Consider the following 13,467-nt stretch of genomic DNA (forward strand, 5'->3'; position numbering starts at 1 on the left):
TGTCAGAACGATCAGCAGCCGCAGTGACTCTGTGGATTACACTTTATAAACCTCTGTTCACTTCCTGTTTCCTGTGCAGAGGGCAGCTCATTGGCTAATGGGCGTGTCATCAGAGTAACAGCCAATGAGCAAAGCACAAAGCATACCAGTCCCGCCCCCTCTGTTGCCACGACAACAGGTCTGGTCTATGATGAGAGGATGATGGAGCATCTGAACATGTGGGACAGGTGAGTCACCTGTAGGACTGACAGCATGGTGTGTATGTGTGTGTGTGTGTGTATGTGTGTTTGTGTGCGTGTATGTGACTCCAACTGCGTGTGTGTGTGTGCAGAGATCACCCTGAGAAGCCTCAGAGGATCTTTAAAATCTTCTCCAAACATCAGCAGCTGGGATTGGTCAATCGTTGTCAACGAGTCCCAGCTCGCTTAGCAACAGAGGAGGAGCTGTCCAGGTGTCACAGGTACAGCCACCGTTTATTTATCTATTTATTAATTACAGCAAGTGTACACATGTTTACAGATGTGTGTGTGTGTGCAGTGTGCAGCACATCCAGCAGATGAAGGCCACAGCAGTGATGAAGCCCAGAGATTTACACAAACTGGGATCTGACTTCAACTCTATTTACATCAACAACCAGAGCTTCCAGTCCGCTCTGCTGGCTGCTGGAGGCTGCTTCAACGCTGTGGACCACATCCTCACAGGACAGGTAACATCCTCACAGGACAGGTAACATCCTCACAGGACAGGTAACATCCTCACAGGACAGGTAACATCCTCACAGGACAGGTACCATCCTCACAGGACAGGTAACATCCTCACAGGACAGGTAACACACACACACAGGACAGGTAACACACACACAGGACAGGTAACACACACACACAGGACAGGTAACATCCTTACAGGACAGGTAACATCCTTACAGGACAGGTAACACACACACACAGGACAGGTAACATCCTTACAGGACAGGTAACATCCTCACAGGACAGGTAACACACACACAGGACAGGTAACACACACACACAGGACAGGTAACACACACACACAGGACAGGTAACATCCTTACAGGACAGGTAACATCCTCACAGGACAGGTAACATCCTCACAGGACAGGTAACATCCTTACAGGACAGGTAACATCCTCACAGGACAGGTAACACACACACAGGACAGGTAACATCCTTACAGGACAGGTAACATCCTCACAGGACAGGTAACATCCTCACAGGACAGGTAACATCCTTACAGGACAGGTAACATCCTCACAGGACAGGTAACATCCTCACAGGACAGGTAACATCCTTACAGGACAGGTAACATCCTCACAGGACAGGTAACACACACACAGGACAGGTAACATCCTTACAGGACAGGTAACATCCTCACAGGACAGGTAACACACACACACAGGACAGGTAACACACACACACAGGACAGGTAACATCCTCACAGGACAGGTAACATCCTCACAGGACAGGTAACACACACACACAGGACAGGTAACATCCTCACAGGACAGGTAACACACACACACAGGACAGGTAACACACACACACAGGACAGGTAACACACACACACAGGACAGGTAACATCCTCACAGGACAGGTAACACACACACACAGGACAGGTAACACACACACACACACACACACACACACAGGTCACACACACACACACACACACACACAGGTCACACACACACACACACACACAGGTCACACACACACACACACACACAGGTAACACACTGGTTGAATCATCAGAACAAAAACTGATCGACTGTCAGAAAATATTTTGTTCGTTCATTAAAAGTCAAACTACGACTCCCATGGTGCATCTCACCAAGAAACAGCCAATCACAGAGCTACATTCTATGTGTCTTCAACACATCCATGGTTACAGTGGTTACTAGCCAAGCATGTTTTCATTTGCTAATTATTTATCAGTAAAATAAACAAATATATTGGAAACATGTTTATATTATAAACAAATAATATTTGCAGATATCACCAGATAATAAATGTTTAGAAAGTGTTTGGTAATTTTCTATTACAATATTGAAAAGCAGCATTAAAAGTGTTTATTCAGTTCAGAGAGAATAAATCATTTAATATGATAAAGAATATTAAATATAAATTTAAAGACATATGAAGATGGCAGAAATTTAAAAAATGAGCCTGTCTACTGTGAAAATAACAGTTTAATTGTTTAATAGAATAAACTAGAAACTTTAATATTAATATCTTCATGTATGGATCAGAGTCCAGCTGAGGCTGATGATGTCATCAGCATTAACATGTTGACCTGATGGTGGCGCTAGATGAGCCATCACATGATCACCACAGTTATCACAGTTGATCATGTCGTGATGCTAACGATGCTAACAGTGTGACCTCTCGTGTCTCCAGGTGAGTAACGGCGTGGCGATCGTTCGTCCTCCCGGTCATCACGCAGAGAGAGATTCTCCCTGCGGCTTCTGTTTCTTCAACACGGCCGCACTCGCCGCTCGCCACGCACAGAAAGTTTCCCATGATGCACCGCTGCGAGTCCTCATCCTCGACTGGGACGTTCACCACGGTAACGGGACGCAGCACATGTTCGAGGATGACGACAGGTGAGGAGGAGGAGGGGGAGCAGCAGGAGGAGGGGGGGGGGAGGAAGAGGAAGAGGAGGAGGAGGAGCAGCAGGGGGAAGAAGAGGAGGAGATGGAGCAGCAGGGCGGGCAGAAGGAGGAGGAAGAGTGATGTGATGACTGGTTTCTCTCTTTCTTCAGTGTCCTGTACATCTCCCTCCATCGCTATGACAACGGGACATTCTTCCCGTCTTCAGAGGACGCCGCCCCTGACAGGGTGGGTGTGTCCAAGGGGGCGGGGTTTAACGTCAACATAGCGTGGAGTGGTGGACGGATGGGCGACTCAGACTACCTCACTGCCTTTCACCACGTCGTCATGCCGATTGCTACTGAGGTAACACACACACACACACACACACACACACACACACACACACACACACACACTTCATTGATTAGACATGATGGAGTCCTCTGATTGGTCGATCCTCTCTCTGCAGTTCAACCCTGGTCTGGTTCTGGTGTCAGCCGGGTTCGATGCAGCTCGCGGGGATCCACTGGGTGGATATAATGTGACCCCAGAGGGATACGCCCACCTGACGCACCTGCTGATGTCACTCGCCGGGGGGCGGGTCCTGCTCATCCTGGAGGTGTGTAGTGATGTAAAGAGAGGACGTGATGATGTCACAGACATGAAGAAGTCAGTTCACTGTGACACAGTTTGTCCCAGTGATGGACCTGTTGACACTGTTTACATCTCCCTCTCAATTCAATTCAAAGGAGCTTTATTGGCATGAAAGTTCAACAACAATGTTGCCAAAGCATCAAAACACAACTCGTCCAAACACTCGGACAGAACACAACAAATAACAACACAAACACAACACCAAGATTGATTTACATTAATTATATATACAGTGTGTGTGTGTGTGTGTGTCTGTGTGTGTGTGTGTGAGTGTGTGAGTGTGTGTGTGTGTGTGTGTGTGTGTGTGTGGGTGTGCCTGTGTGTGTGTGTGTGTGTGTGTGTGTGTGTGTGTGTGTGTGTGCCCTGTCTCCTTCTCCCAGGAGTATTTTAATGTTGAGAGGTGGTTCAGCTCTTTGAACTCTGAGATTACAGAGTTGAACTTGTTAAAATAAATGTTCCTGCTTTCGTTGAATGCTTCACATTGTAGGAGAAAGTGCATCTCTGTCTCAGCCTCACCTGTCCAGCAGTGACCACATGTTGTGTTGTCTTTTGGTTGCCGTGATTGTTTGTGTCTTCCTGTTTGGATGGTCAGTTTGTGGTCACTGAGCCTGTACTTGGTGAGCATCTGTCTCTGCTTCCTATCTCTGACAGCAGAGAGATGTTCTGCTCTTCATCGTCTCTTTTTAGGGCGAGATAACGTTCTGATCCACTTTGGCTTTTAGTTTCTTCTTTCCAATGTTCCCGGCAGGTTTCTTTACATTGTGTTATAATGTGCTTTACTCTGATTGGTGTTTGGAGAGCAGTGTTGTTGTGAGGCTGGTCAGACTGTCTGAGAGGGGGCAGTCAGCCTCAGTACCAGCTGACATAGGGACTCTTTTCTGGGCTCAGCTCTTGAGTCTGGAGGCTTTGGAGTGGAGGGCGTCTCTGGCTGATTTCAGGTGGTTAAAAGTTGAGCGTTGTCTGTTGAATGTTAATTATCAGTGGGTATCTGCCTCATTCTGCTCTACATGCATTTGTTGGTGTGTGTCTGTGTGTGTGTAAAATGTGTCTGCTGAACTCTGCATGTAAAGACTCTGCTGGATGTTTGTCCCAGCGGGTTCAGCTCTGATGACTGAGTGGACCCAGACTTCACTACCGTACAGCGCAGTGGGCTGGATGACACTATCAAATATGTGAAGCCAGATTTTGACTGGAATTAGGAAATGATAAAATGTTCTCTTAATTGCATGTAGGGCTCTTCCAGCTGTTTCTTTTAGTGCGTTCACTGCCATGTTGAAACTCCTGATGCTGTAATGGTTTTACCAAGGCAGCTATAACTCATGCTGCGTTCAATGATGTGATCATTTATGGTAAATTGCTGTTTGTTCTCCTGACATCTGGGGCGTTTTTGAAAGATCATGACATTAGTTTTCTTCATGTTTACTGCCAGGGCCCAGTTCTGACAGTACTTTCCTACTATGTCCAGCTGCTGCTGTAGTCCTTGTTCAGTAGGAGACAGTAGAACAAGGTCATCAGCATAAAACAGAGACTTCACCTCTCTGTCCAGGAGGGAGAGGCCAGGAGCAGCACATTGATCCAACTCAACAACAAGTTCATTTATATCCACGTTAAATAAAGTCGGACTTATATTGCAGCCCTGGCGTACTCCTCTTCTCTGGGTGAAGAGTTCAGTCTGTTTGTCTCCAGTTTTAACAGCACACATATTTTCCAGACACACTGATGTAACCAGATGGTACATGTTGCCCCCTGTACCACAGTGCAGGAGCCTGTAGTAGAGCCCTTCATGCCAAACAGAGTCCAAAGCTTTCTTGAAGTCAATGAAACAAGTGAATATTTTACCACTTTTTGTTTGGTGAACATGTTTGTTAATTAAAGTGTGAAGGGTATATACATGGCGGTGGTGCGGTGTTTTGGGAGGAAGCCAATTTGACTTTTACTCAAGATGGAGTGTTCGTCAAGGAAATCCAGTTTTCTTTTATTCAGAATACTCCAGAATAATTTACCTGGACAGCTGCTGACACAGAGGCCACGGTAGTTATCAGGGTCTGATGTGTCCCCACTCTTATGAATGGGGGAAATGAGCCCTTTGCACCAGATGTCAGGAAAACATCCCGACTGTAACACAGTATTGAACAGCTTTCACACTGCACCCTGCAGCTCTGGGCTGCTGCATCTGAGCATTTGGGTTTTAATGCTGTCTGGACCACAAGCTTTCCTCGGCTGGAGACATTTTGTCTGTGTGGTCAATTCTTACCAAGTAATTGGGAAATCAAGGGGGTTTTGGTTCTCTTTAATTGTTTCTTCTAATGTGGGTAATGTCTGTTGCTTTGTGTTGAACTTGTTCCACATATCCCAGAATTGATTCTGATTAATGGCATTCTCAATGTCTTCAAGTTTCATGTGTTATCATTTTGTTTTTTGTTCCTAATTGTACATTTATATTTCTTTAAAATGTCAGTGTATCTAATGCGTAGGGCTGGGTTGTTTGGTTGGTGATGTTTTTCATTGGTTATATTTCTCAGGTCTTTTCTGATGGTCTTGCATTCTGGATCAAACCATTTGTCAGCATTTTGCCTTTTACAGGCTGTTTTTGTTTGATGAGGTCAGCTTTAATAGCTGCCGTATGAAATATCATATTGATATCATCAGTGGCCTTGTTTACACCATCTCTGGTAGAGACATATTGGTTTTGGTCGTATATTGATATCATTCATCAGATCAGGTGAGTTCAAGGCCATGATGAGTTTGTCTCCACTGTCTGGGGCCCATCTGTAGGCAGGATTTAATTGAAACAGCTTGCTGGGTTCCCTTTTTGTGCCACTCATTTGATCTGAGAGTTTAAAGAACACATTTATTTGGTTGTGGTCTCAAAGGGGGGATTGCTGTCTGACAGTGAATGCACTGATAGTGGAGGGGTCCATGTCAGTGATTGCATAGTCTACTACACTAGACCCAAGAGCTGAGGAGTATGTGAATCTGCCTAAAGAGTCCCCTCTGAACCTGCCATTAACTATGTACAGGCCTAATGCTGCATTCCAGTTACATGGGAGACCACTCGCCCGAGTCGCTCTTACGCGAGAACGTGACGTCATTTCCTGGCTTGTAGCACAAATAGCGTTCCCGTTTGTCTCGCTACACGACGAGTCGGAAGAACATGGACGCCATCAGGGTAGTAGCAGGCTAGTCATTGTTATTGTTATTGTTAGCTACATTAGCCTCTTTAGCAAACCAGCTCGAAAACAAAACTTTACATTGTATTGCACGCACAGCAAGACCGTGCAATGCATAAATTGGTGACCGGATTAAAGCAGCAATGTAATCAAATGTGTAAGAGCATTTAAAATCGACATTAAAACAACCAACTTGGTACAAATACAAAGAAAATCAATTACGGGCGCAGCCATCTTTGTTTGACGAGTCGTTTGTCTATCCACGCTCAACTCGGTGTACTCGCAGGAGCACCGAGTCGGACAGTGGATATTCCGACCAAAAGGGGGCGTGCCTCGGTGAAATGTCGCAAGACAGCTGCGAGATTTCCCACTTCGCAACTCGGGCGAGTGGTCTCCCATGTAACTGGAATGCAGCATAAGGCCCGACAGAGATGCACTATCTCCCTGCCACTTTGATTTATTTCAGAGGCGAGGTTGTCCCGACGGGTGATGGTTGGTGTGGTAAACAGGGGGGCTTGACCAAATACATGGTTGTTGCCCTGTGGGTCCATGACATCAGGTTCGATTCCTGTTCGTCCATTCAGATCTCCAGTTGGAAGCACGTTTGGGCCTGGAAGGAGGCAATTTCTGAATGGAGAGTGTCAAAAATGTCTTCTTCAAAATAAGGAGAATCTACTGGGGGTATATAAATTACACAGAGATATAGATCCTATCAGTTAGCCTAGGGTTTGATCTAATCTCAATCTCTGTCTGTCTGTCTGTCTCTCTGTCTGTCTCTCTCAGGGAGGTTATAACTTGACATCCATCTCTGACTCCATGGCGATGTGCACCAGCGTGTTGCTAGGAGACCCTCCTCCCTCCTTGATGACGCCCCTCCCCCGTCCACACCGCAGCGCCGTGGCAGCAATCAATGAGGTCATCCGACAGCACGCCCCCTACTGGAGGTCCCTGAGGATACACAGTCAGTCACAGCTCGTCTCTGTTATGTATGGGGATAGAATACTGACATAAACCAAATCAAACATCCACGCGCACATTTTTTTTTTTCGAGCGCTTTCAAAGCACTCGTGAGCTATTTTGTATCCTGCATCTCTGCCCCCTGGAGCAGCAGTGTAGCCTGCGAGGAGAAAAACAGCTCGAGCGTGCGCAGAGTCCGCTATAATTTTCAGGGAGAAAGAAGTAGATCTAGAATATGAACAAAACAGTTTTACCAAAATAAAAAATGTACAGTCTGTGTGCAACAGGATCCAAGTTACAAAAAATGATCAGCGTTTTATCAGATTAATGTCAACGATGGAGGAAAGAAAAGACTCAGACAAACATATTGAAGTTCATTGCTCTGTGTGACATTTTGCAAACATTCAAGTCAAGACACCAAATCACAATACACGTCATTCAGGCATTCAGGGCTGTGTGGTTTGTCCCGTTTGTCCTAGTGGTGTTGCCGTACCTTGCTGTCCACTTGGCGAATTCGCTCAACCAATTATATTCGGGATACAATGGTGATTGGCATGCCCCCCAGGCCCGCCCCCTTGCTGACAAAAACCGCCCACTAAAAAAAATCACTCGTGTGCGAGCAGGGGAAACTTCTCCGACAGGAGAGATTTGCGAGCGCGCAGTCTGCACTCGCGCGAGCAGGGGAAAGTATTGCGAGCGGACTCTGCGCACGCTCGAGCTGTTTTTCTCCTGGCAGGCTACAATCTTGCTCGAGGGGGCAGAGATGCAGGATACAAAATAGCTTGCGAGTGCTTTGAAAGCGCTCGGGGGAAAAAAATGCGCGCGCGGATCCAATTTGCGTGCGCGCAAGTCTCATTGCTCGCGTGCGGTTTATGTCAGTATTCTATCCCCATAGTTATGTCTTTTATTTCGAGCCTCTTCTGACTCGTCTGATTAACTTCCTGTCATTTCTTTCAGTCCCAGAGTCTGTGCGGGCGGCGCTGCCTGCCCTGAAGCATCGTGGGAAACTTAGTTCTAAAGGAAAAGGCAGGAAGTCAGAGCAGAGTGGGGGAGACAGGCCACCGCTGCCCCCTACAGGACAGGAGGTAACGCAGCATGAAGAGAAGAGTTTTTTATTCACTTCAGAATGATAAAAGAATTAAATCCTATTTGTTGTTTTCATCGAATCAGACGGAGCCCAGTCTGGAGTGGCTCACACAGGGATTGGCCAATTTGGACATCAGTCAAATCTCAACCAGTCGCACTCCTGCTACATCCACTCCTGTGGGCGGTGCCAGGCCAAAGGTCCGCCTCAGCCCAGAGGTCACCTGTGAAGGTGAAGTGAAGGTGGAGCCAGGTGAAGTGACGCCTGAGCAGAGCCAATCAGCAGAGGCTGTTGCCGTGGCAGCATCAGAGTCGGTTGCCTCCAGAGACGAGGCTACTGGTGGAGCGGGGGCGGAGCCAGAGACAGAGGGAGCGTGTGGTTGGTCGAAGACTCAGACGTCTCTGGAGCTGACGTGTGGAGGACAGACGGACGTCAGAAAATATGATTTGATATCATTTTATGATCAGAAATATCGATTAATGATCAGACATATCACTAACCTGTCTGTCTGTCTGTCTGTCTTCAGGCCCCTCTGTACGTAGTGGACCCTCTGTCCTGGTGTCCTCACCTGGATGCTGTTAAGCCCCTCCCCCGCTCAGGTATCGACGTCTCCCTGCCGTGTCAGGACTGCGGCTCTGACGCTGAGAACTGGATCTGCCTCACCTGCTACCAGGTGACCTGTCTCACCTTCACATCCCACTCTGTCTCACCTGTTGATGAAGCAGAGGCATCTCACCTGTGCTCCTTTGTCTCCTGTCTCAGGTGTTTTGTGGTCGTTATGTGAATGAGCACATGGTGACTCACGGCGTGGTGTCTGAACACCCGGTGGTTCTGAGCTTCTCTGATCTGTCCGTGTGGTGCTACCTGTGTGAGGCCTACGTCCACAACCAGGTAACGCGACCTCAGCAGGTTCAAGTGTTCAGATGTTATGACGCAGGTGAATCTACAGGTAGATTATTTGTTTCTCTGAGAACAGAATCAGAGGAGAAGTTGATCAGTTGACAGTTTTAAAGACGACTCACGATGTTACAGAATATTAAACGTGTGAATATATGAAGTTATATGTGTTGATTCACCTGGATGTTACCTGGAGGTCATAGTGACACACAGCAACATCCACCAGGAGACATGGTTCTGTGTCCACTGTGTGGCGCTGGAGAGCGTTAGAGAGCTCTACACATCAGGTTCACATGAAGAGGAGCTTCATGTGAACCTGATGTTTGTGTATTAACTCCCCGCTGTCAGCAGGAGGCGCAGTGACTCCCCGCTGTCAGCAGGAGGCGCAGTGGCTCCCCGCTGTCAGCAGGAGGCGCAGTGACTCCCCGCTGTCAGCAGGAGGCGCAGTGACTCCCCGCTGTCAGCAGGAGGCGCAGTGACTCCCCGCTGTCAGCAGGAGGCGCAGTGGCTCCCCGCTGTCAGCAGGAGGCGCAGTGGCTCCCCGCTGTCAGCAGGAGGCGCAGTGGCTCCCCGCTGTCAGACTGTGGACCTGTAGCTACTGGACACAGCGTTGGAGGCGGAGCCCCGATCATTCCTATAAAAGCTGCTCAGTGACACATGAAGCCAAAACCTGCTTGAAACCCGATTGCTCCGGCCCGGGTTCTTCCGGGTTCTTGCACATAGCTTCAACATGTGCGCCTCATAGAGTGTGAGCACTAGAGACGTCCCCGACTGACCCGGCTAACTTCCTGTTAGCGCCCGGCTAACTTGAATCAAGATAAAATAATTTAATCTCTTCTAGACTTTACAAATGTTATTGAACCAAATGGATCAACTCTGACCGTAAACGGGTCATGTCTCAGTAAACGGGTCATGTCTCAGTAAACGGGTCATGTCTCAGTAAATGGGTCATGTCTCAGTAAACGGGTCATGTCTCAGTAAACGGGTCATGTCTCAGCTTATGGAACCAGTGTTTTTGGGCCGCAGGGCGTCAGGTGACGATGTACTGAACTCATGTTTGTTCTCCTCAGACTCTGTTTCAGGCTAAAAACTCTGCTCACTGGGCCAAGTTCAGAGAGGAGATCCCTCCATGGAGCTGAGAGGAGCAGCTGAGAGGAGGAGGAGGAGGAGGAGGAGATGAAGAGGAGGAGGAGGAGGAGATGAAGAAGAGGAGGAGGAGATGAAGAGGAGGAGGAGGAGATGAAGAGGAGGAGGAGGAGATGAAGAAGAGGAGGAGGAGATGAAGGGGAGGAGGAGATGAAGAGGAGGAGCTGAAGAAGAGGAGGCGATGAAGGGGAGTTTGACTGTGAACACCTGCAGTGTGTTTCTTCTCTCTGTCTGTCTTCCTTCAATGTGATTGGACTGTTGAGCATGTTGTCATGGATACAGCATCCAGCAGCAGTGGTGCTTTGTGGGAAACGTAGTTGAATCAGTCTCAGTCTCAACTCACAAGTCAAAGTGATGATTTTATTTTTCTTATTTTTAACTTTATACTGGTGCTGATCTTCATCTTCATCATCTTCATCATCACCATCTTCATCATCGTCATCATCATCACTATCTTCATCATCATCACCATCATCATCATCATCATCTTCATCACCATCATCATCACCATCATCTTCATCATTATCATCATCTTCATCATCATCATCTTCATCATCATCATCTTCATCATCACCATCATCACCATCATCTTCATCATCATCATCATCTTCATCATCATCATCATCATCTTCATCATCATCTTCATCATCTTCATCATCATCACTATCTTCATCATCATCACCATCATCATCATCTTCATCACCATCATCTTCATCACCATCATCTTCATCTTCATCTTCATCATCATCACCAGCAGAAACAAACAGACATGTTGATTATTGAGAGCAGAGGTCAGAGTGGTGATGATGTCACAGAGAGGCCACGCCCACAAACAGCAGCTCCATAAGTTTCTGTGATGAAACAAACAAACAAATAAACAAACAAACATCTTCTGCAGTTTCAGATCATTCTGATGATTCATTTCAGGTTTTGGTTTAAATGTTTGTCTCAACACATCCAATCACAGTCCAGTGACCAGGTTCTGGTTCTGGTTCTGGTTCTGGTTCTGGTTCTGGTCGTTTCCTCAGTGACTCGATCAGTTTGTGTGTGAGGTGCGTTTGATTTACAGACTGTTAGAGGGTGGAGGGTGGAGACAGGAGCAGGTCTGTGTGCAATAATCTGTTTGTAAATGTTTTATTACTATGACCATGTTGTTTGTATCTATTTGTCATTATTATTATTGTTATTATTGTTATTATTGTTATTATTGTTATTATTATTCAGTAACAGAAAATCATTTTCATTGAATCTTTAATTCTTCTGTTTTTAGCAGGAAATAAACTTTATAACTGTCACAGAATCATTCAGTGTTTATTTCTCTCAGATCATCTGGGAGACGTTTGTTTGTTTGTTTGTTTGTTTGTTTGTTTGTTGGTTGCTGATGATTAATGATCATATTGCGTTTATTGATCTACAGAACTTCAGTCAGTGAAGCTGAATCTGTTTTCGGCTCAAAGCTCCAGAAACTGAAGCTCAACGACCTGATTTATTCTGCTGAGTTCTGCTGATGAGCCACACGGCCAGAAGTATGTGGACGGGCTGTTTAATATTCAGACAGGTCCGACGTGTTTGACAGAAACCAAAGTTACATGAAGAGTACTCGAGTAAAAGTCTTAAAGTATCTGATGTTAAATGTAGTTAAGTATCAAAGTATCAGTAAAGTAACTGATCGTATATTAACATCAGATCATCAATCAGTTTTCATCTGACTGACGAGAAAATCTTCATTTAAAAATGTAATCTGTAAAGTAACTAAAGTAATCAGATAAATGTAGTGGAGTAACAATGGAAATACAAGTAATTAGTAAAATACTTCAGTACAGTAGTTGAGTATATGTACTTAGTTACATTCCGTGTCAGTGGTAGAAGAAGTAATCGGATACTGTCCTGTAGTAACTATCATCATGAAGTAGTTGAGTATCAATCAGCATCTGCAGCTCCTGTGTCGCCTGCAGGAGGCGCTGTGACGTCATCGCCATCAGAACTGATGCGTTATTGTGTGTGTGTGTGTGTGTTATTGTGTGTGTGTTATTGTGTGTGTGTGTGTGTGTTATTGTGTGTGTGTGTGTGTGTTATTGTGTGTGTGTTATTGTGTGTGTGTGTGTGTGTTATTGTGTGTGTGTTATTGTGTGTGTGTGTGTGTTATTGTGTGTGTGTGTGTGTTATTGTGTGTGTGTTATTGTGTGTGTGTGTGTGTTATTGTGTGTGTTATTGTGTGTGTGTGTGTGCTATTGTGTGTGTGTGTGTTATTGTGTGTGTGTGTGTGTGTCATTGTGTGTGTGTGTGTGTGTGTTATTGTGTGTGTATGTGTGTTAGTGTGTGTGTGTGTGTGTTATTGTGTGTGTGTGTGTGTTATTGTGTGTGTGTGTTATTGTGTGTGTGTGTGTGTTATTGTGTGTGTTATTGTGTGTGTGTGTGTGCTATTGTGTGTGTGTGTGTTATTGTGTGTGTGTGTGTGTGTCATTGTGTGTGTGTGTGTGTGTGTTATTGTGTGTGTATGTGTGTTAGTGTGTGTGTGTGTGTGTTATTGTGTGTGTGTGTGTGTTATTGTGTGTGTGTGTTATTGTGTGTGTGTGTGTGTTATTGTGTGTGTTATTGTGTGTGTGTGTGTGCTATTGTGTGTGTGTGTGTTATTGTGTGTGTGTGTGTGTGTTATTGTGTGTGTGTTATTGTGTGTGTGTGTTATTGTGTGTGTGTTATTGTGTGTGTGTGTTATTGTGTGTGTGTGTGTGTGTGTGTGTTGTATACTTAGCTTGTTACTTCACAAACATCATTTCAGTCTTTGCGTTGTGTTTCAGGTGTTCACAAAGTAAATAACAAACAAACAAACACGAGGCTGCAGGTATTTCCCAAACGAGGATCTGAGAAAGAGAAATAAATAATAATAAATAATAAATAAATAATATAAAATAAAACAGTTGGAAAATAGAAACCTAGCTTGAGTAACTAAATA

At 45.7% G+C, this 13,467-nt stretch overlaps 1 protein-coding gene across 1 annotated transcript in view; it reads left to right on the forward strand.

Moving 5' to 3' along the window:
- Positions 1-11,808, forward strand: part of hdac6 (histone deacetylase 6) — a 25,102-nt gene extending 13,294 nt beyond the window's left edge. The window contains exons 17-28 of the mRNA XM_073469908.1: positions 80-227; positions 332-460; positions 538-706; positions 2,412-2,617; positions 2,777-2,969; positions 3,076-3,225; positions 7,214-7,391; positions 8,345-8,472; positions 8,558-8,902; positions 8,998-9,144; positions 9,234-9,362; positions 10,439-11,808. Of these exons, the coding sequence (XP_073326009.1) occupies positions 80-227; positions 332-460; positions 538-706; positions 2,412-2,617; positions 2,777-2,969; positions 3,076-3,225; positions 7,214-7,391; positions 8,345-8,472; positions 8,558-8,902; positions 8,998-9,144; positions 9,234-9,362; positions 10,439-10,507 (1,991 nt within the window). The 3' untranslated portion in view covers positions 10,508-11,808. The remainder of the gene's footprint in view (positions 1-79; positions 228-331; positions 461-537; positions 707-2,411; positions 2,618-2,776; positions 2,970-3,075; positions 3,226-7,213; positions 7,392-8,344; positions 8,473-8,557; positions 8,903-8,997; positions 9,145-9,233; positions 9,363-10,438) is intronic.
- The last annotated feature ends 1,659 nt before the right edge of the window (positions 11,809-13,467 follow it).

This window comes from Pagrus major, chromosome 7 (genome assembly GCF_040436345.1).
Source record: "Pagrus major chromosome 7, Pma_NU_1.0".
NCBI lineage: Eukaryota > Metazoa > Chordata > Actinopteri > Spariformes > Sparidae > Pagrus > Pagrus major.